The sequence below is a fragment of the Hyla sarda genome, chromosome 2 (genome assembly GCF_029499605.1).
Source record: "Hyla sarda isolate aHylSar1 chromosome 2, aHylSar1.hap1, whole genome shotgun sequence".
Lineage (NCBI taxonomy): Eukaryota > Metazoa > Chordata > Amphibia > Anura > Hylidae > Hyla > Hyla sarda.
In genome coordinates, this window is record NC_079190.1 from 427,847,069 (window position 1) to 427,866,746 (window position 19,678).

Here is a 19,678-nt window from a genome sequence, read left to right on the forward strand (position 1 = left end):
TCTGGCAGGTAAGTATTAAAGTCACCTTATTTCGGATAACCCCTTTAAGAAAACTATGTAAAACAGCCAGATCAGCTGTTTTTAACTACCCAACCACCTCGGGAATAGGGGATAAGATGTCTAGGGGTGGAATACCCCTTTAATCATTATTTTATTCAGACCCGATAATTCATTCCAGTAAGAAAATCCCGGCATTTGACAATGTCACCCAGCATGTGCTGCACATTTTAAAATTCCCATTTCTCATGCACAAAATACACTTTGTTTTTGCACAATTCTAACAAATAAATGAAAAGAGAGCTGATGTCTTCATTGTTTTTTTTCTGAAGTACATTTAATTTTCATTTTCGCAGTTGGTACAATTAATAAGTAATTTTCCCAACATGCGTTCACAGTACAATAAAAGTTTTCTGTATCCTCTAGAATAGCGTTAAAAGAGAATGGTAGCACCACAGAAAGCCTGTGAACGGTGACCTCTCGCAAACACGGCAAGGGTAAGTGACAGGAGAGGCTTGGTCCTTTACTGCTGGATGCGTCGGATTGACTGGATCTGGAAGGTCTGGGCGTGAGATCCCCATTCTCTCCAGTGCTTGTATTCACCTCCATGGTGGTCGCTTTCCAAAATGTATTGGTAGCCACGGTAACCAGGATATTGGTAGCATACCCAACTGCAAGAAGAAGGCAATTGTAAGAAGATCACAGTCCAAAGCCAGCTGACAATACTTATATGTAGTGCTATTTCACAATACTTACGCGCCACATTGAACCTTCATGGATCCAACTTCATTGTTGCCCCAACCCATTGCTTGTAGGGAAGGATAGTCATCGCACATCTCCCACTGGCGTCCAATAAAGTTCTCTTTCTCAAAGATGACCAGTTTGGATTCCTTTTGATTCTGCAAGGGAAATGATGAATGTAAAGTGCAGAAATCGATAATTCTACCAAAAGTTTGCATACACTAGTAATCTCTAGCAGAAATTTGTTATGGCATACCATGTATTCTCAACATACAAATTCTTTTCTTGACAACATGTCTATTTAGACAATTCACCTATGTTTGTTCACTTACGGCAGAACAGATTGGTCGGAAAGACATCAGGCGCTCAATGTGATAGGCATTGCTGCCACTCCAAGCGTCCCAGCGGGGGTACTCTCCTCTCTCTAGAACAAACTGCTGACCACAGAAACTTGTGTGTTCATATCCAATCCATCTGCATAAATATAAATAAACATATTAGTAAGCTATAGTCTACTATACAAGCTATATAGCTGGTTAAAACTCACCCCAAGATTAATAGTTTATTCATATATTACTGAACTGGCTTCAGTATACTTTTGCTTGATTTACCCCAGGAAGTTGTGTAGTCCTCTCATTGTAAGTGTGATGTGGTCTCAGCAGCTCCCCAGCTCCTCCCTCTCTCCCAAGAGAACCCATCATCCTCCTGTCTCAGAAGGCATGGTTGGATCTTGCCTCAGAGCTCTAGCCCTGCCCCATAAGTGATGTCATCACCTCTGACCAGCTCCTACAGCCTACATCACCATCTCCCTGTCATTTACATATATATCTTTATTGGAACATTTAGGGAAGAATGAGGTGTGTTTACAGCATGCTGCCTTGTGCTAAACAATGCTACAGGCAGAGTAGCAGACAGGGAATGAATACAGCAGCTTATCCAGACTTTCTGTGTGGAAAAAGAAGTCTGCTGTGTAGAGCAATGTTCTGCAGCAGAAAACTTGCAGGAGTGCTGCAAGAGGAAAGTAGGCAGGGTGGGAGGACTGTAATAAAGAGCTGAGGGAAAGCAATGCATTCTGGAGATTGTGTTACTGAGTAACTGGCATAGAAAGGGATACACAGGCACACAATACAAATATATTTTTGATGTTTTCAGAACTGGGACAGACAGGTAAGCATGTTATATGCTACTGCAGCATTTCAATGTTTTTAGCTGATGTCGGAATACCCCTTTAATCCTCCTGAGACATCTTAATATCTAAATCATATCACCATACTTACGCTCCGCATTCCACCTTTATAGACCTAATATTGTCAAAGCCGCACTCCATGATGTTTGCACAGGAAGAACTGAATTCCATCCTCTTTCCTTGGAAATTTTCTTGATCATATACAGTGATCTGTAAGAAAAATGTGACTTATATACAGCATAGGTAGGATTTAATTGGTTCTGAATTCAGGGCCATTGCTCATAGCCTTATACTCCACTGGGATATATCTGTTTGTCCATAGATATGTTCGTTGTACATAGAGTCGGAGATATTTCTTTGCATTGTGTTAAAGGGGCACTTCTGTGGAAAACTAATTTTTTCAATTCAACTGGTGGCAAAAAGTTAAAGAGATTTGTAAATTCCTTCTATTTAAAAATCTCAAGCCTTCCAGTACTTATCAGCTGCTGTATGCTCCAGAAGAAGTTGTATAGTTATTTTCTGTCTGACCACAGTGCTCTCTGCTGACAAATCCCCATCGCAAATCTATCCTGCTCTGCACAGTTCCTGATATGGACAGAGGTGTCAGCAGAGAGCACTGTGGTCAGACAGAAAAAAACAACTCTACTTCTTCTGTAGCAAACAGCAGCTGATAAGTACTGGAAGGCTTGAGATTTTTAAATAGAAGGAATTTACAAATCTGTTTACCTTTTTGCCACCAGTTGAATTGAAAAAAAAAAAAAATGTTTTCCACAGGAGTACCCCTTTAAGTGTTACTAATAAGGCTACTTCCTTCCAAAAACAGTTCCACATCTGTCCACCAGTTTTCTAGGCTATTGCAGCTCAGCCCCATTTAGTTCAATGGTCTTTGTCTGCAGTGTCAGACACAGTTAAAGGACAGGTGTTGCACTGTTTCTGAAAGAGAGCTACCATGTTTTTCTAAGTGGATACAACTCTTTCAGACAGAGCCTCCATGAAACTTAATATGACTTAAAGGGTACCTCTCATCAAATAAACTTTTGATATATTTTAGATTAATGAATGTTGAATAACTTTCCAATAGCATGTTAATGAAAAATATGCTTCTTTCTATTGTATTTTTCCCAATCAGTCCTGTCAGCAAGCATTTCTGACTCATGCTGGAGTCCTAAACACTCAGAGCTACCAGCCTGCTTTGTTCACAGCCAAACAGGCTGTGAACAAAGCAGGCTGTCAGCTCTGAGTGTTCTCCTTTGTGAACAAAGCAGACTGGCAGCTCGTAGTGTTTAGGACTCAAGCATGAGTCTGAAATGCTTGCTGCCAGGACTGGTAGGGAGACCCCTAGTGGTAATTTCTTCAAAGTGGAAAATTAAATAGAAAGAAGCATATTTTTTAATAACCTGCAATTGTAAAGTTATTCTGCATACATTAATCTATAATATATCAAAAGTTTTTTTTTGATGAGAGGTACCCTTTAAGTGTACAAATCTAATGTTCCTGTTGGGTAAGCCTTGCTATTGCCTTATTATATTAATGCAGATATGTGATTTGTGAATATTATACCATTCTGAATATCAACCATTTCTTTGTTGTTCTTTCCTACTTAAGTCAGATAAGGATGATGAATGGTTATTTTGTTTCACTAGTCTCATGGTTTCTTGTTCTTGGTGCCAAACATAAGAAACTGCTTGAGTCACTGACAAGAAATACAAGAAATAAACACAAGTCCCTCTTTTTAGTCATTTTTGGTAATGCTTTTCTATAACATGATCTCCTCATTGGAACGTGTTCAGGACAAAAGACAGATACTGAGGCGTAGGATCTACATGAAGTCTCGGCATTGTATTTTCTTCTACATAACTATGTTATTTTTATCTCGCCTAACAATCCCATGTAAGCAATCACTGGATACCTTCCAGGGTCCCAGAGGAGCAGGAAGAGGGTTGGTCTGGGCCATTTTTTCAGAGGTGATGTCTTCTACAAAAAAAACAAAAAAACATAATTTAAACAATGGAATAGTTCGTCAATCACTATGCTTCCACTCCTAGATCAGATGGGCAGTGAACTCAAGGCAACCTCAAATGACCTGGGTAACATAATAAAAATTATGGAACAAAGGGAAACGTTTCAGAATGCAAATAAATGGTTTGCCAGGCAAATGGCTCCAGTCTTCAAGAAAGTCTCGTTGCTCTTGACAGGTGACCTACATGCATTGTCATAAGACCTGAATACGCACACAACTACCAACCTTTCCAACATACAACCAGCATTATCATAAGTAAAAGATCTAAGTCTATCTTCTTTATAACAGTATGCATATATTATGCATCTAAAAAGAAATCCTTATTGGAAAGAGGCTGCTGTCTCAAAACTACTAGCTACCGTATTTTTCGCCCTGTAGATCGCACCGGCATATAAGATGCACCCTATTTTAAAGGTGCAAAATCTAGAAAAAAAAGATTCTGCACCCAACAGTGATCTTCAACCTGCGGACCTCCAGATGTTGCAAAACTACAACTCCTAGCATGCCCGTGTGATGTCCCCGACGCTCCGGACGTCTTCTTCCCCGGGATCCACGCTCTCCGTCGCCGTCATCATGTCGCTACGCACGCCGCTCCTATTGGATGACGGGACGGGGTGCGCGACGACGTGATGATGTCGAAGGAGAGCGCCAGCCATGCAGGGGATCCCGGTACGGAGCAGACACCAAGGAGGCAGGTAAGGTCCCTCCCGGTGTCCTGTAAGCTGTTCAGGACGCCGCGATTTCACCGCGGCGGTCCCGAACAGCCCGACTGAACAGCCGGGTTAGTGTTATTTTTGCTTCAGACGCGGCGGTCAGCTTTGATTGCCGTGTCTGAAGGGTTAATACAAAGCATCACCGCGATCGGTGATGTCCTGTATTAGCCGTGGGTCCCGGCTGTTGATGGCCGCAGGTATTCGCCGTATAAGACGCACCAACTTTCCCCCCCCCCAGTTTTGGGGAAGAAAAAGTGCGTCTTATAAGGCCAAAAATCTGGTATCTACCATTGACTCAAACATCACAGACCTTCGAAATTTAGTTTAAATAATAGTTTTGGATATTATTTATATCTAAAAAAGATTTTTACATCATCTAACCACTAACACACACTTTTAATCAGAACATTTGCTAAATTGTCCCCATATTGACCTATTGTATCTATTGGACAGTAGGCTTGGAATTTAAACGTAACCCATGATTACTGTTACCTTCGCTTTTCAAAATATAGCAATATGTCTGTCTCTCCATACGTTATGTCTCTCCATACAATATGGTACATAACTAGGACTATAGAAAGGGTGTAGAGTCTACAGTGGCACTCCAGTCCCAAAACAGGAAGCCAAGTAAAAGGCCTATTACCGATTTTGCAAGTTGCTCTTTGTCCACAGCTGTACGTCCTTGTAGCCATCTTTTGGTAGAGCAATCATTTTCTCGTATAGAGCACCGAATATCTCATGTTCAGACATTTTCGTTATAGCCAACCATCAGCTAAGTGTTAACTTATACTCGGCTACACTATCTTTTATGAAAAGCACGCTGAGAACTGGATCTGCGGCATAGACTCACCTCGCTCAGTCTGAACTGGTGGGATCTCCATCTGGCACTAGCCTACTGCAAATGACCCAGCTACAGGGTTTATATAGGAAGCTACACCACAGGTCTTAATGCCAGCTTTTTGCCCAGTGTCAGCAGGATAATGTCATTTCTATTGTCCCCTCTGATCCCAGCCCTCTTGTCTGAGTCTCTTTGTCCGGCACAATGTACATTTCTGTCTGCGTGACTGAGCCTACTAGCCATGACTTCACTCTGTTAATTTGCCTTTCTGCCTGGGTCATTGAGAGAATATATGTACATTAAATAAGGAATACATTATTTACTGTTTCTTGAATAATTGCTTTTAATAATTATCGGTAGATACATGGGGAAATAAAAGCTTGACAGGAAATATATAGCAGGTGACCTATTTAGCACAATATATTATCTACTTTGGCATATGTTTCAAAACAGCTCTATTAAGATGCTAATGTGAACAGGAACTAACGGAAACTAACATTTAATCCGGGAGAAAATACGTTTTAAAGTTGTCCTGCATTGTGGCCTTCTACTTGACCTTCTTCTTCCTGAGGTAGTCATTCCGGTATAGCTGTCCCCATTACAATGTACAAAAAATGTAATTTTCTGTCGGAAAATAGAAACTGATAATAAACAAAGAGCAAGTTTTAGTATTTGACTCAGTTTCTAATCAGTTAACAGAAATCTAGGTAACATATTTCCTTTAAAATAGCCCAAAATAATGATTCTTTCTCAGATGTTGAAGATTTAAATCAAGCATGCACAGACATCGGCTGATGACTGGCTATCCACCTTTATGTGTACAACCCTATCTATATATATATATATAAAACTCAATGTGTCGCACGGATTGTGTCGCACGGGTTAGAAATTGTGTCGCACGGTAAATTGTATATATGCCCCCGGCACAGCGCAATCCTATGCCCCCAGCAGCACATGTATGTATATATATATATATATATATATATATATATATATATACACAGGGCCGGTTTTAGGCTTAGCGTGGCCCTGGGCAAAATCAAAAGAGGGGCCCCAAAAGTCGTAATAGTGCACTAACCAGATTTGCACATTTTTGGTCACTTCAAATACCATACAAGATATCTAAAAAAGCAATTGAAAAGTCCCATCAAAACAAAAATGGTACCGATAAAAACTACAAATCACAGCGCAAAAAATGACCTCATACATCCCCATATACAGAAAAATAAAAGAGTTATAGGGATCAGAATAGTACAATTTTATATTTTTGTATAGTTCCCCCACATTAGGTTGGCAGTATAGTTCCCCCACATTAGATAGGCAGTATAGTTCCCCCACATTAGGTTGGCAGTGTAGTTTCCCCCACATTAGATAGGCAGTATAGTTCCCCCTCACATTAGGTTGGCAGTATAGTTCCCCCACATTAGGTTGGCAGTATATTTCCCCCACATTGGGTTGGCAGTATAGTTCTCCCCACATTAGGTTGGCAGTATAGTTCCCCCACATCAGGTTGGCAGTATAGTTCCCTCCACATTAGGTTGGCAGTATAGTTCCCCCACATTAGGTTGGCAGTATAGTTCCCCCACATTAGATAGGCAGTATAGTTCCCCCACATTAGGTTGGCAGTATATTTCCCCCACATTGGGTTGGCAGTATAGTTCTCCCCACATTAGGTTGGCAGTATAGTTCCCCCACATCAGGTTGGCAGTATAGTTCCCTCCACATTAGGTTGGCAGTATAGTTCCCCCACATTAGGTTGGCAGTATAGTTCCCCCACATTAGATAGGCAGTATAGTTCCCCCACATTAGGTTGGCAGTATAGTTCCCCCCACATTAGGTTTGCAGTATAGTTCCCCCCACATTAGGTTGGCAGTATAGTTCCCCCACATTAGGTTGGCAGTATAGTTCCCCCACATTAGGTTGTAGTTCCCCCACATTAGGTTGGCAGTATGTCCCCACACATTAGGTTGTAGTTCCCCCACATTAGGTAGACAGTATAGTTCCCCCACATTAGGTGCAGTATGTTCCCCCACATTAGGTTGCAGTCCCCCCCCCCATTAGGTTGGCAGCAAGTTCCCCCCACATTAGGTTGCAGCCCCCCCCCATTAGGTTGGCAGTATGTTCCCCCACATTAGCCTGCAGTCCCTCCCCCCATTAGGTTTGCAGTATGTTCCCCCCCATTAAGTTGCAGTCCCCCCCCCATTAGGTTGGCAGTATGTTCCCCACATTAGGTTGGCAGTATGTCCCCCCCCATTAGGTTGCAGTCCCCCCCCCCATTAGGTTGGCAGTATAGTTCCCCTCTTCCCCCCCCCCCCCTTACTTTTTCTTTTTTTCACATTTCCTTACCTGGCCGCGCTCCGCAGACTCAGGTAATGTGGCGGGTCTTGTGGGCTGTGTGGATAATATGACGAGTGACGTGTCCTGCCGGGTCCTCTATGCTGCGTCAGGGACGTCACTCCTCATTTCCTGCAGCCGGACACAGAACGCTTCACGACACAGTTTTTTTCACTACACTGGCGCTGCAGGAAATGAGGAGGGACGTCCCTGACGCCGCATAGAGGACCCGGCAGGACACGTCACTCGTCATATTATTCACATAGCCCGCAAACCCGCCGTTTTAAAGGGACCGCGGCCGGGTTGCTTATCCTTAACAAGCAGCCGGCGCTGCGGACACTTTAAAACAGTTGCCCCCCCCACTGAGCAGCCAGCAGGGGGCCCCCTGGGGGATGGGGGCCCTAGGCAATTGCCTGGGTTACCCCCCCCCCCAACGCCGGCCCTGTATATATATATATGCCCCCCGCACAGCGCAAACATATGCCCCCAGCAGCGCATGTATATACAATATATATGCCCCCGGCACAGCGCAATCATATGCCTCCAGCAGCACATGTATATTTATATATATATGTATATATATATATGCCCCCCGCACAGCGTAAACATATGCCCCCAGCAGCGCATGTATATACAGTATATATGCCCCCCGCACAGCGCAATCATAAGCTCCCGGCGCATCTATATACATGTGCCTCAAGCGCTATCAAGGACAAGTATTCTTTTAGCAGAGCATTTCTCCGGGAAGCCACTGTCCAATGCTCTAATAATGCTCCGCCTATCAATCATAGCGCTTCAGAGGCATATGTGTATAGAAGCGAAGTGGGGAGCAGACATATAGCGTTATCTGGTCCCCACTTCGCTTCTATACACAATTCTCCTCAGTCCAACCAACACAGCTGCCCCATCACCTCCCCCATCCCCGTTGTTATAATTACCTGTTCCCGAGGTCCGTGCTTCTTCTTGCTTCGGTGCTGGCAACAGCGCCGAAGCCAGAAGAAGCACGGACCTCGGGAACAGGTAATGTTTGCGCTGTGCGGGGGGGGGGGGGGGGGCATATGTTTGCGCTGTGCGGGGGGCATATATATACATGCGCTGCTGGGGTCATATGATTGCGCTGTGCCGGGGGCATATATATATCTTAACATAAAAAACTACTTTGTACAAACGTGAACATGTTTTTTTACTACAGCTTGCAGCTGTCGGGAAAAAAAAAGGACAAGACCCGAGTAATGTGGTCAGGAAAATTGTTAAATCTGTGTGAAAGTAAGGTTTTGGTCGGGAAACGCTCCTTTTTAGGCTTTTCAGCAAGCCGAGTCGGGTGGTTCGGGAATTAGTGTCGCAACATGTTGCACAGTGTCTGCGCCATGGCGCAGACAATGTGTGACAACATAAACCCGACAAATGCTGTCGGTTTGGTGATAGTAAATGAGGGCCAATGTGTGCATGTGTGTATGTGTGTATGTATGTGTGTATGTGTGTATGTATGTGTGTATGTGTGTATGTGTGTGTGTATGTTCCAGCATCACGTCCAAACCGCTGAAGATATTAACATGAAACTTTGCACACATGTTAATTATATGTCAACAACAAACATAGGATAGGTGATTTAACCCTTACTCACCCCTATTTGCCAGGGTCTGGGTTTTTATTTAAAGTCCTATACAAGTCTATGGGAAATATATGTTACTGCATAACTTCCAAACGGCTGGAGATATTTCGATAATACTTGGTCACATATTACTTATATGTCCACTTAAAATATAGGATAGTTAATTTAGCCCTTAACTACCCCCATTTGTGAGGGTCGGGGTTTTTGTTTAAACCCTTAACGACGAAGGACGTATATTTACGTCCTCCGCCGGCTCCCGCGATATGCCGCGGGGTCACGTGGTGTCCCCGCGTTATATTGGGTCAGTCCCGGTGGCTATCAACGGCCGGGACCCGCGGCTAATACAGGACATCACCAATCGCGGTGATGCCCTGTATTAACCCTTCATACGCGGCGATCAAAGCTGACCTCCTCGTCTGAAGTGAAAATGAAAGTATCCCGAACAGCTTACAGGACACGAGGAGGGCCCTTTCCTGCCTCCTCAGTGTCCGATCGGCGAATGACTGCTCCATGCCTGAGATCCAGACAGGAGCAGTCAAGCGCCGATAACACTGATCACAGGCGTGTTAATACACGCCAGTGATCTGTGTAAAAGATCAGTGTGTGCAGTGTTATAGGTCCCTATGGGAGCTATAACACTGCGAAAAAAAAGTTAAAAAAAAGTGTTAATAAAGATCATTTAACCCCTTCCCTAATAAAAGTTTGAATCACCCCCCTTTTCCCATAAAAATGAAACTGTGTAAATAAAAATAAACATATGTGGTATCGCCCCGTGTGTAAATGTCCGAACTATAAAAATATATCATTAATTAAACCGCACGGTCAATGGCGTACACGTAAAAAAATTCCAAAGTCCAAAAAAGCTTATTTTTGGTCACTTTTTATACAACTAAAAAATTAATTAAAAGTGACCAAAAAGTCAGATCAAAACAAAAATGATACCGATAAAAACTTCAGATCACGGCGCAAAAAATTAGCCCTCATACCACCCTGTACGTGGAAAAATAAAAAAGTTATAGGGGTCAGAATAGGACATTTTTAAACGTATACATTTTCCTGCATGTAGTTATGATTTTTTCCAGAAGTACGACAAAATCAAACCTATATAAGTAGGGTATCAGTTTAACCATATGGACCTACAGAATAATTATAAGGTGTCATTTTTACCGAAATATGCACTGTGTAGAAACGGAAGCCCCCAAAAGTTACAAAATGGCGATTTTTCTTCGATTTTGTCGCACAATTATTTTTTTTTCTGTTTCGCCGTGGATTTTTGGGTAAAATTACTAATGTCACAGCAAAATAGAATTGGTGACGCAAAAAATAAGCCATAATATGGATTTTTAGGTGGAAAATTGAAAGCGTTATGATTTTTAAAATGTAAGGAGGAAAAAAACGAAAATGCAAAAACGGAAAAACCCTGCATCCTTAAGGGGTTAAAGTCCCATGCAAATCAATGGGAAATGTATGTTCCCACATAACTTCCGTACGGCTGGAGATATTTCAATAATACATGGTACACATTACTTATATGTCAAATAAAAAGATATGAAAGTTAAATTAACCCTTATCTACACCCTTATATAAATTATGGGTTTTTGTTTCAAGTCCCATGCAAGTATATGGGACTTCCGTTACCTTACTCCACAAGCTCCGCTCTGCATCTCCTTGTGAATGTGTCACACCCCATCTCACAAAGATACGCCCACATTTAAGCCCCAACCCCTTTATTATCTACCCTTTTTGTGCATCAGTCTGGCTTGCAAATCACGCCCAGTCCCACAAAGCCACACCCCCTTCTATTTCCAGCTTACAGTATTTTCATCACAAATCAGTCCCACTTGAGGACAGGATATGAGGTTGGGACATAAGGAGAGGAAATTAGGTCGGGATATGAGGTTGGGATGTGAGAACAGGATATGATGATGGAATATGAGGATGGGATATGAGGACGGGATATGAGGACGGGATATGAGGACATGATAGGAGGTCGAGATACGAGGACTGGAAATGAGGTCGAGATAGGAGGACGGGATAGGAGGTCAGGATAGGAGGTCGGGATAGGAGGACGGGATATGAGGTTGAGATATGATGACGGGATATGAAGTTGGGGTATGGGGATGGGATATGACAACAATATATGAGTACGAGATATGAAGTCAAAAGCTTCCTCCTTTGTTGATTTTCCTCCCTAACAAAGATTAGGAAGGAAAAACCGGGCAACGCCGTGTACTCAGCTATTTTTTGTATAAAACATGACTGGGCCATTGTACAAGTCAAGCACAAGATGATGAATTACAAATTAGAAATGGTTTTGATATGGAGGTTTCTCTTATGGAGCCAGTATCATGACTTGGAAGAAGTCTGGAATTGCCAAATTACTGAAAGAAATTGTTGTTCCATATATCTTTGCCATATTTTTGCATTAAGAATATTTAAATCGCTGAAGCTGTATTATTTCATCTCAGAATTGACATGGTAAGCAGATGAACATAAACGAAGCAAGTTTTTTGGCAAGGTTAATCAGTCACTGTGACCTAGTGATGTCTACCACCCTCAGGATAGATAGTTCTGTGAAAAATTCTATGGATTCAAGACATTCCTTAAAGAGCACCTGTGGTGACCCTCAAGTTAGTAAGGGTCACTCATAGTCAGTCTCTGAACACAGCCCCTATTATAGTAAAGTCCCCACCCGCGGGGGCGGGGCTATGACATCACGAGCTCCTGACGCCGGCTCCAGCGTTCGGAGCAGTTTGTTCAGAACGCTGAGTACCCCTTTAAGGACCAGGCCATTTTTTGCAAATCTGACCTCTGACACTTTAAGCAATAATAACTCTGGGATGCTTTGACCCATGAATTTGATTCCGAGATTGTTTTTTCGTGATATATTCTACATAATTTCTTTGTGAAAAATTCCAAAATTTCATGAAAATTTTACATTTTCCTAATTTTGAAACTCTCTGCTTGTAAGGAAAATGGTCATTCATAATAAATTATATATTGATTCACATATACAATATGTCTGCTTTATGTTGGCATCAATAAATCTTCAGTTCCAAACAGCAAAAAAAAAAAACACATGGCACATTATTTGGAAAACTACACCCCTCAAGGAATGTTACAAGGGGTATAGTGAACCTTAACACGCCACAGGTGATTGATGATTCTTCAGAAAAGTTGGATGTGAAAATTAGATTTTTAATACTAAAATGCTGGTGTTACCCCAAATTTTTCATTTTCCCAAAGGTTAATATGAGAAAATGCCCACCAAAGTTTAAAACCTAATTTCTTAGAAATAACCCATGTGTGAATGTAAAGTGCTCTGCAGGCGCACTACAATGCTCAGAAGAGAAGGAGGAAAATTTGGCTTTTGGAGAGCGAATTTTGCTGAAATGGTTTTTGGGGGACATGTCGCATTAAGAAGCCCCCATGGTGCCAGAACAGCAAAAAAAAAAAAACAAACAGACAAACACATGGCACACAAATTTGAAAACTATGCCCCTCAAGGAACATAATAAGGGGTACAGTGAGTTTTTTGGAACAGTGGGTTGTAAAAATGAAAAAAAAAATTTTTAACACTAAAAAGCTGGTGATACCCCAACTTTTGACATTTTGATGTTGACGTAAAGTGCTCTATGGGCGCACTATAGGTCTCAGAAGAGAAGGAGCACCATTGGCCTTTTGGAGAGAGAATTTGACTGGAATTGAAGTTGGGGGCCAGGTGCATTTACAAAGCCCCTATGGTGGCGGAACCGCAGAACCCCCCCCCCCTCTGTGCCATCCTTTTAGAAACTACACCCCTCAAGGAACGTAACAAGAGGTACAGTGAGTATTTACACCTTACAGGTTTTTTGAACAGTGGGCCATAAAAATGAAAACTTTGATTTCTAACACTGAATTGCTGGTTTAAGCCCAATTTTTCATTTTCAACAGGGATTATAGGAGGAAAAGCCCCACAAAATTTGGAGCCCAATTTCTCCTGAGTAAGGAAATATCAAATATGTGGCTTTAACGTGCTGTGCAGGTGCACAACAGGGCTAAGGAGTGAGAGAGCATAGAGCACATTCGAGGTGATTTGCACTGTAATGGTAGAGATTTTGACATAAAATCTACAAAAAACAACAACCTGGCAAGTGACTTCCATTTTGAAACTACACCCCTTAAGGAACGTAACAAGGGGTACAGTGAGTATTTACACATCACCGCTTTTTTGAACAGTGGGCTGTAAAAATTTTGCTATTTCACAAAGGCTAATAGGAGAAAAAGTCCCAAAAATATTTTAGCCCAATTTATCAAGAGTAAAGAAATACCCTATATGTGGATGTAACGTGCTGTGTGGGCACATAACGGGGCCCAAGACTCATAAAGCTATATTCACATTGGGGGAGATTTATCAAAACCTGTGCAAAAGAAAAGTTGGCCAGTTGCCCATAGCAACCAATCAGATCCCTTCTTTCATTTTGAAGAGGCCTTGTTGAAAATGAAAGAAGCGATCTGATTGGTTACTATGGGCAACTGGACAACTTTTCCTCTGCACAGGTTTTGATAAATCTCCCCCATCGAGCCAGGTTCACAGGCCTATGACATTTAAGTAGCTGACGGTTAGATACATTTAGAGGAAAATTTAAGAAACACCCACATGTGACCCCATTACGGGCATAACACTACCCGAGATATCTGTATGAGGGTGAAGTGGACATTTGGAACAGATGGGTGTTTCTGAAATTTATTTTCCTGGAATGGTTGACATGTAGTTTATGAAAAATGAAAATTGCAATTTTCCAACTGATATGCCAACTTTGTCCGCTTAGAACCCTATGCTCTGCTTCATCCTTCTGGGAATGTTTTTTGTGTGGCCACCCCTAAACTGTTACCTGAAAATGCGCACACTGCTCAGGTGGGGAGAGAGCGCTGCGCATTTGAGGATTCTGTTTCTTACTGACCTATCAGTAGCTGACAGTTTCATACATTTAGATGGGGGAAAAAAAAAACAAAAACACCCACATGTGAGCCTATTGCAGACTGTACACCCCCTGGGGAAGGTGTATAGGGGGAAGTGGACATTTGGAATGGACGGTTGTTTCTGAAATGTATTTTCCAGGAATGGATGAAGGGTAGTATGTGAAAAATGAAAATTGTATTGCTTTTTTCCTACTAATATGCAAATTAGGTACCCAGAATGATGACCTAGGGCATAGCCAAAAGTAAAAATTATGCCCGCCCCAAACCCTATGCTCTGCTTCATCATTCTGAAAATGTTTTGTGTGTGGCCATCCCTAAATTGTTGCCTCAAATATGCACCCCTAATGCAAGTGACTCGGTGACACATGACCCAATACCCCCAAGAAGTGTTATTAGGGGTATTATGTTAAGGTTTTTTGGGGGGTTTTGGGGTTTAAAATTTGGAAGACAATGTACTGAGGACAGGTACATTCAAGGGAATCAAGGTAAAATCAAGGGAAATTAAAATGGGGTAAGAGGATTTAAAAATTTAGTACTCCATGGAAGTGTGATACTCCCTGAAGCAATCTTGAATGCAGAGGCCTGGATGATCCTCCTCATGCAACACACTCTGCATTTTTTCTGGGGCTGTCCCTTCTTTCCAGTGTAGGGGACTTCAACTGGAAAGTGTTGGCCTGGGACGATCCGGGCACCTACTGTTCCGGAAGTGCTGGTACCGTTCCCCCTTATCTCCAAAGATCAGGGTCTTTATGAGCACCTCCTGGAACTGAAGAAATCTCCCTGTGTTGCCAGTGCAAATGCGTTGTACATGGCAACCTGGACCATGTAGACCACAACTTTTTTGTACCATGCCAGGGTTTTGCGCATGGCGTTATCTGGCTTGAGGACTTGATCAGAGAGATCAACTTCCCCCATATACTGATTGTTGTCCACGATACAATCAGGCTTGAGGATCGGTGCTGCGGTACCTCTCACAGGGACAGGGGTGCTGCCGTTACCATGAATTGTGGTCAGCAACATCCCTCTTGTCCTTATATCTGACCAGCAACAGGTTTTCACTGGTAAGGACCCTGTCTCACCCCTGGGGATTGATGCCTGGAGGGGATAGGTCGGGAGGGGTCTCTGATTTTTTCGCATGGTCCCACAAGCGGACGTAGATCTAACAGCGATTTGAACAGAGGGATACTGATATAAAAGTTTTCCCCAAAAAGGTGGTAACCCTTATCCAGTAGTGGGTGTAAAAGGTCCCACAAGATCTTCCTGTTGACACCCAGAATGGGGGGACATTCTGGGGGTTCAATACGGGAATCTCGACCCTCGTACACAAACATAAGTGTACCCTGAGGTATTCTCACAGAGTTTATAGAGTTTCACGCCATTCCTCACAGCTTAGTGGGAATATATTGGCGGAAAATGAGTCTCCTCTTAAACCTAAAGAGGGATTCATCAATAGAGACCTCCCTTTGGGCCTCCAAAAATTTGTCCCTGAAGTGATCGGTGACCAGCCTGACATCCCCACTCCAGTATTGCCTGTTTTTTGACTAGGCCCATATGCAGCAAGAGGCCCCAATATGTCCTCATTTTGGCTGTATTGATGGCGTACCATCCATTGGGTCTATCCAAAATGGAGCCAAGGTGCGTGACGACAAACTGTTGGGTGTACAGGTTTGTCTGCGCCACCATCATATTGACAAAGACGTCACTGAAAAAATAACTAAAAAAGTTAATTTCAGTGAAACCGGCAATGTCAAGCTTGATTCCTGAGTTACCAACAAACTCAGGAATCACAGGCTCGAAGTTCTCTGGGGAAATTCAGACAGGTTCACCGGTAAAGGGTACATGCATGGTGGGCCAGCATATTAGTAAGTGTGGCAGGGTCGTTTGTACTAGTTTGGGGCCTCAAAACTTCCCCGTGTCATGGCCATACTGTAGAGAGGGGTCTGGTAGAGGACGTCCCCTTTCTAGTATTGCCTGACACTGTTTTTTTTGACTAGGCCCATATGCAGCACGAGGCCCCAATATGTCCTCATTTCGGCTGTATTGACAGCGTACCATCCATTAGGCCTATCCAAAATGGAGCCAAGGTGCGTGGTGACAAACTGTTGGGTGTACAGGTTTGTCTGCGCCACCATCATATTGACAAAATCGTCACTGAAAAAATAACTAAAAAAGTAAATTTCAGTGAAAACGGCAATGTCAAGCTTGATTCCTCAGTTGCCAACAAACTCAGGAATCACAGGCTCGAAGTTCTCTGGGGAAATCCAGACAGGTTCACCGGTAAAGGGTACTTGCCTGGTGGGCCAGCATATTAGTAAGGGTGGCAGGGTCACTTGTACTAGTTTGGGGCATGGGGTCAGTTGCATGGGAGGTTTCTGGCCTCGCATGGCGGTGTCTCCGCTGCCTTGGGGGCTCATCATCACTAGATGATGAGGAGAGCGAGGAAGACAACAGGTAAGTGGGGTCTTCCTCGCCCTCACTGGCGCTTTTGGTGTCGGAGGTAAGACATATGCCTCCTCCGCCGAAAACGCCCTGCGAGCCATTTTCTAACTTTTATGAGAGTGTGTGTGTTTGAAACTTTGTGTTTATGTGTGGGGTGCTTCTACTGTATTCCTAATCCACCCCCTAACAAAGAACAAAAAATTAAGGGTGTACTTCTAGCGCAAAAAACCCTGCGCCAAAGAGCGGATACCTAATAAGTTGTGTGGGCCACTGATTAGAGCTCAGTGGCGACAGGGAGCACAGAACACACAAAAAAGGGGGGAGAAATAAAAAAGCACCTGCCTGAACCCTAAAAAAAAAACGCTGATCAGTGATATATTACTGTCAGTTGTCAGGGCAATCGCACACAGGGGTACGGTGGCTGGCACCAGGGACGTGAACAGGTTGACTAGAAAGGGGGCTTGAGCCCCTGCCCTTTTGATGTTCCTCAGTGATGTGCTGTGATGCCTGCTGAATGATTTCCGCATCCCGTTCTGATCACCGCCTGGCGAGCGGCGGTGATCGGAAATACCAAGGGCATACAGATACACCCTTGGTCCTCAAGTACCGGGACGCAAGGGCGTGCCTGTACACCATTGGTCCCCAACAGGTTAAAGAAAGTGTATATTTATCTCCCACTTACTATCTGTTATAGTTAAAAAAAAGGCACCCATGATTGTACTCAGGGCTGCCATCAGAAATGTTGGTGCCCCTTACACAGCTTCAGGCATGTGCCCCCATCAGGTAGGTAATGCCCCCAGTTGAGTAATAATGCCCCCAGTTAGGTAATAATGCCCCCACATAGGCAATGCCCCCAGTTAGGTAATAATGCCCCCACATAAGTAATGCCCCCAGTTAGGTAATAATGCCCCCCACATAGATAATGACCCCATTTAGGTAATAATGCCCCCAGTTATGTAATAATGCCCCAACATGAGTAATGCCCCCAGTTATGTAACAATGCTCCTCACATAGCTAATGCCTGCAGGTTTGTAATAATGTGTTATTTGATTCTGTACACTAGGTATTGTTTTTTTCTGCCACATATATGGTTGGGGCTCTTGACGGACTGAGCAGTATTATCTGCCTACCATTTATATCCATGTGCCCTCTTGAGGGTGGTTATATCCTCCCCTCATGTTTTTGTAGGAGGTTGCTCTGGTTAGAGCAGTTTTAATTGTTTTTAATTGTCTTTTTGTATCTATGTATTTTTTTTATATCATTTGCAAATAAAGATTCATATTTTATACAGAATATTGTTGTTACTGATACCGTGCTTCCCCGAAAAAAAGACATACCCATAAAATAAGCCATACCAGGAGTTCTATGTATTGGCTCAATATAAGCCATACCCCCGAAAATAAGCCATAGTGGTAGTCGTGGCCTATTGAAGGTAATGAAGACGGTCATCCCTTCTCATCTGCCCCATCTTGACAGGTACTGTATGGATGTCCAGGTACCGTGCAGTGGCGGCTGGTCCCGTGTCCCAGCCGATCAGCGTGGGGACGCGACTTTTGTGCGGTGTCGGCTCCCAAGTGCCTGCAGTTGCCTAGCACTGGGAGGAAGTTAAAGCAACTTCCTCCCAATACTCTATGGTGCATCCGCATGGGAAGGAGAGCAGGCCAGGTGGGTATGGTTCAAGAAATGGAGGAGAAATTCAGTAAATTTCTCTCCATTTCATGTTCAAACAGTGACGTAAAATAAGGGGTGGGGAATGGGCATAAGAAGGAAGAAATTGGGCATATGATTTCCCAACCAGTGTGCCTCCAGCTGTTGCAAAAACAAAAAAAAGACATCCCCTGAAAATAAGCCATAGTGTGTCTTCTTGAGCAAAAATAAAAAATAAGACAGTGTCTTATTTTCGGGGAAACACGGTAGGTGTGCACTGCATTTTAAAGGGGTATTCCGGGCAAAATCATGTTATACCCTATCGAAAGTATAGGGGATAAGATGTCTTATCGAGGCAGCAGATCTCCCTGCAGCAGCCCGCATTCTATGCGTAGCTGCGTCTGAAGTTTCGGAAACCTCCGGGCTTATGAGGCGGGAACGTGATGTCACACCAAGCCCCCTTCATTCATGTCTATGGGAGGGGGCATTGCGTCCGTTACGCCCCCTCCCATAAAAATTAATGGAGGGGGCGTGGCGTGACGTCACGTCCCCGTCTCGGAAGCCCGGAGGTTTCCCAAACTTCAGACGCAGCTACGCATAGAATGTGGGCTGCTGCAGGGAGATTGCGGGAGGTCCTTATCCCCTGTCCAAAAAAAGTTACGTTTTCATTAAAGGGGGTACTCTGGTGCTTACACATCTTTTCCCCTATCCAAAGGATAGGGGATAAGATGCCTGATCGCGGGAGTCCCGCTGCTGGGGACCCCCGGGATCATGCACGCGGCACCCCGTTTGTAATCAGTCCCCGGAGCGTGTTCGCTCCGGGACTGATTCCAGGCGACCACCGGGCCGGCAGCGTGTGACGTCACGCCTCCGCCCCCGTGTGATGTCACGCTCCGCCCCTCCATGCAAGCCTACGGGAGGGGGCGTGACAGCTATTGAGGGGCGGAGCGTGACGTCACACGGGGGCGGAGGCGTGACGTCACACGCCGCTGGCCCGGTGGTCGCCTGGAATCAGTCCCGGAGCAAACGCGCTCTGGGGACTGATTACAAACGGGGTGCCGCGTCCATGATCCCGGGGGTCCCCAGCGGCGGGACTCCCGCGATCAGGCAACTTATCCCCTATTCTTTGGATAGGGGAAAAGATGTGTAAGCACCGGAGAACCCCTTTAAACATTTACAAAAAGTTGTC

The 19,678-nt window shown here is 43.8% G+C and overlaps 2 protein-coding genes across 10 annotated transcripts in view; one reads left to right on the plus strand and one right to left on the minus strand.

Moving 5' to 3' along the window:
• Window positions 1–334: 334 nt before the first annotated feature.
• The window catches only part of CRYBA1 (crystallin beta A1), a 66,070-nt gene continuing 46,726 nt past the window's right edge, over window positions 335–19,678 (minus strand). For 4 of the 8 annotated variants that reach the window (XM_056559039.1, XM_056559038.1, XM_056559037.1 and 1 more), the window contains exons 2-6: window positions 3,834–3,898; window positions 2,016–2,134; window positions 1,071–1,212; window positions 754–896; window positions 335–668 (exon numbers count right to left, since the gene is read on the minus strand). In XM_056559039.1, coding sequence (XP_056415014.1) covers window positions 521–668; window positions 754–896; window positions 1,071–1,212; window positions 2,016–2,134; window positions 3,834–3,878 — 597 coding nt within the window. In that variant the 5' untranslated portion in view covers window positions 3,879–3,898 and the 3' untranslated portion in view covers window positions 335–520. Of the gene's footprint in view, window positions 669–753; window positions 897–1,070; window positions 1,213–2,015; window positions 2,135–3,833; window positions 3,899–5,507; window positions 5,572–5,992; window positions 6,137–18,233; window positions 18,296–19,678 lie in introns of those variants that run through there. The other 4 variants (XM_056559036.1, XM_056559033.1, XM_056559032.1 and 1 more) reach the window with 4 other exon arrangements.
• LOC130356901 (beta-crystallin B1-like) overlaps window positions 3,402–19,678 on the plus strand; it is an 83,589-nt gene continuing 67,312 nt past the window's right edge. The window contains exon 1 of one of the 2 annotated variants that reach the window (XM_056559041.1): window positions 3,402–3,425. In XM_056559041.1, the coding sequence (XP_056415016.1) occupies window positions 3,413–3,425 (13 nt within the window). In that variant the 5' untranslated portion in view covers window positions 3,402–3,412. Of the gene's footprint in view, window positions 3,426–18,456; window positions 18,508–19,678 lie in introns of those variants that run through there. The other variant, XM_056559040.1, reaches the window with a different exon arrangement.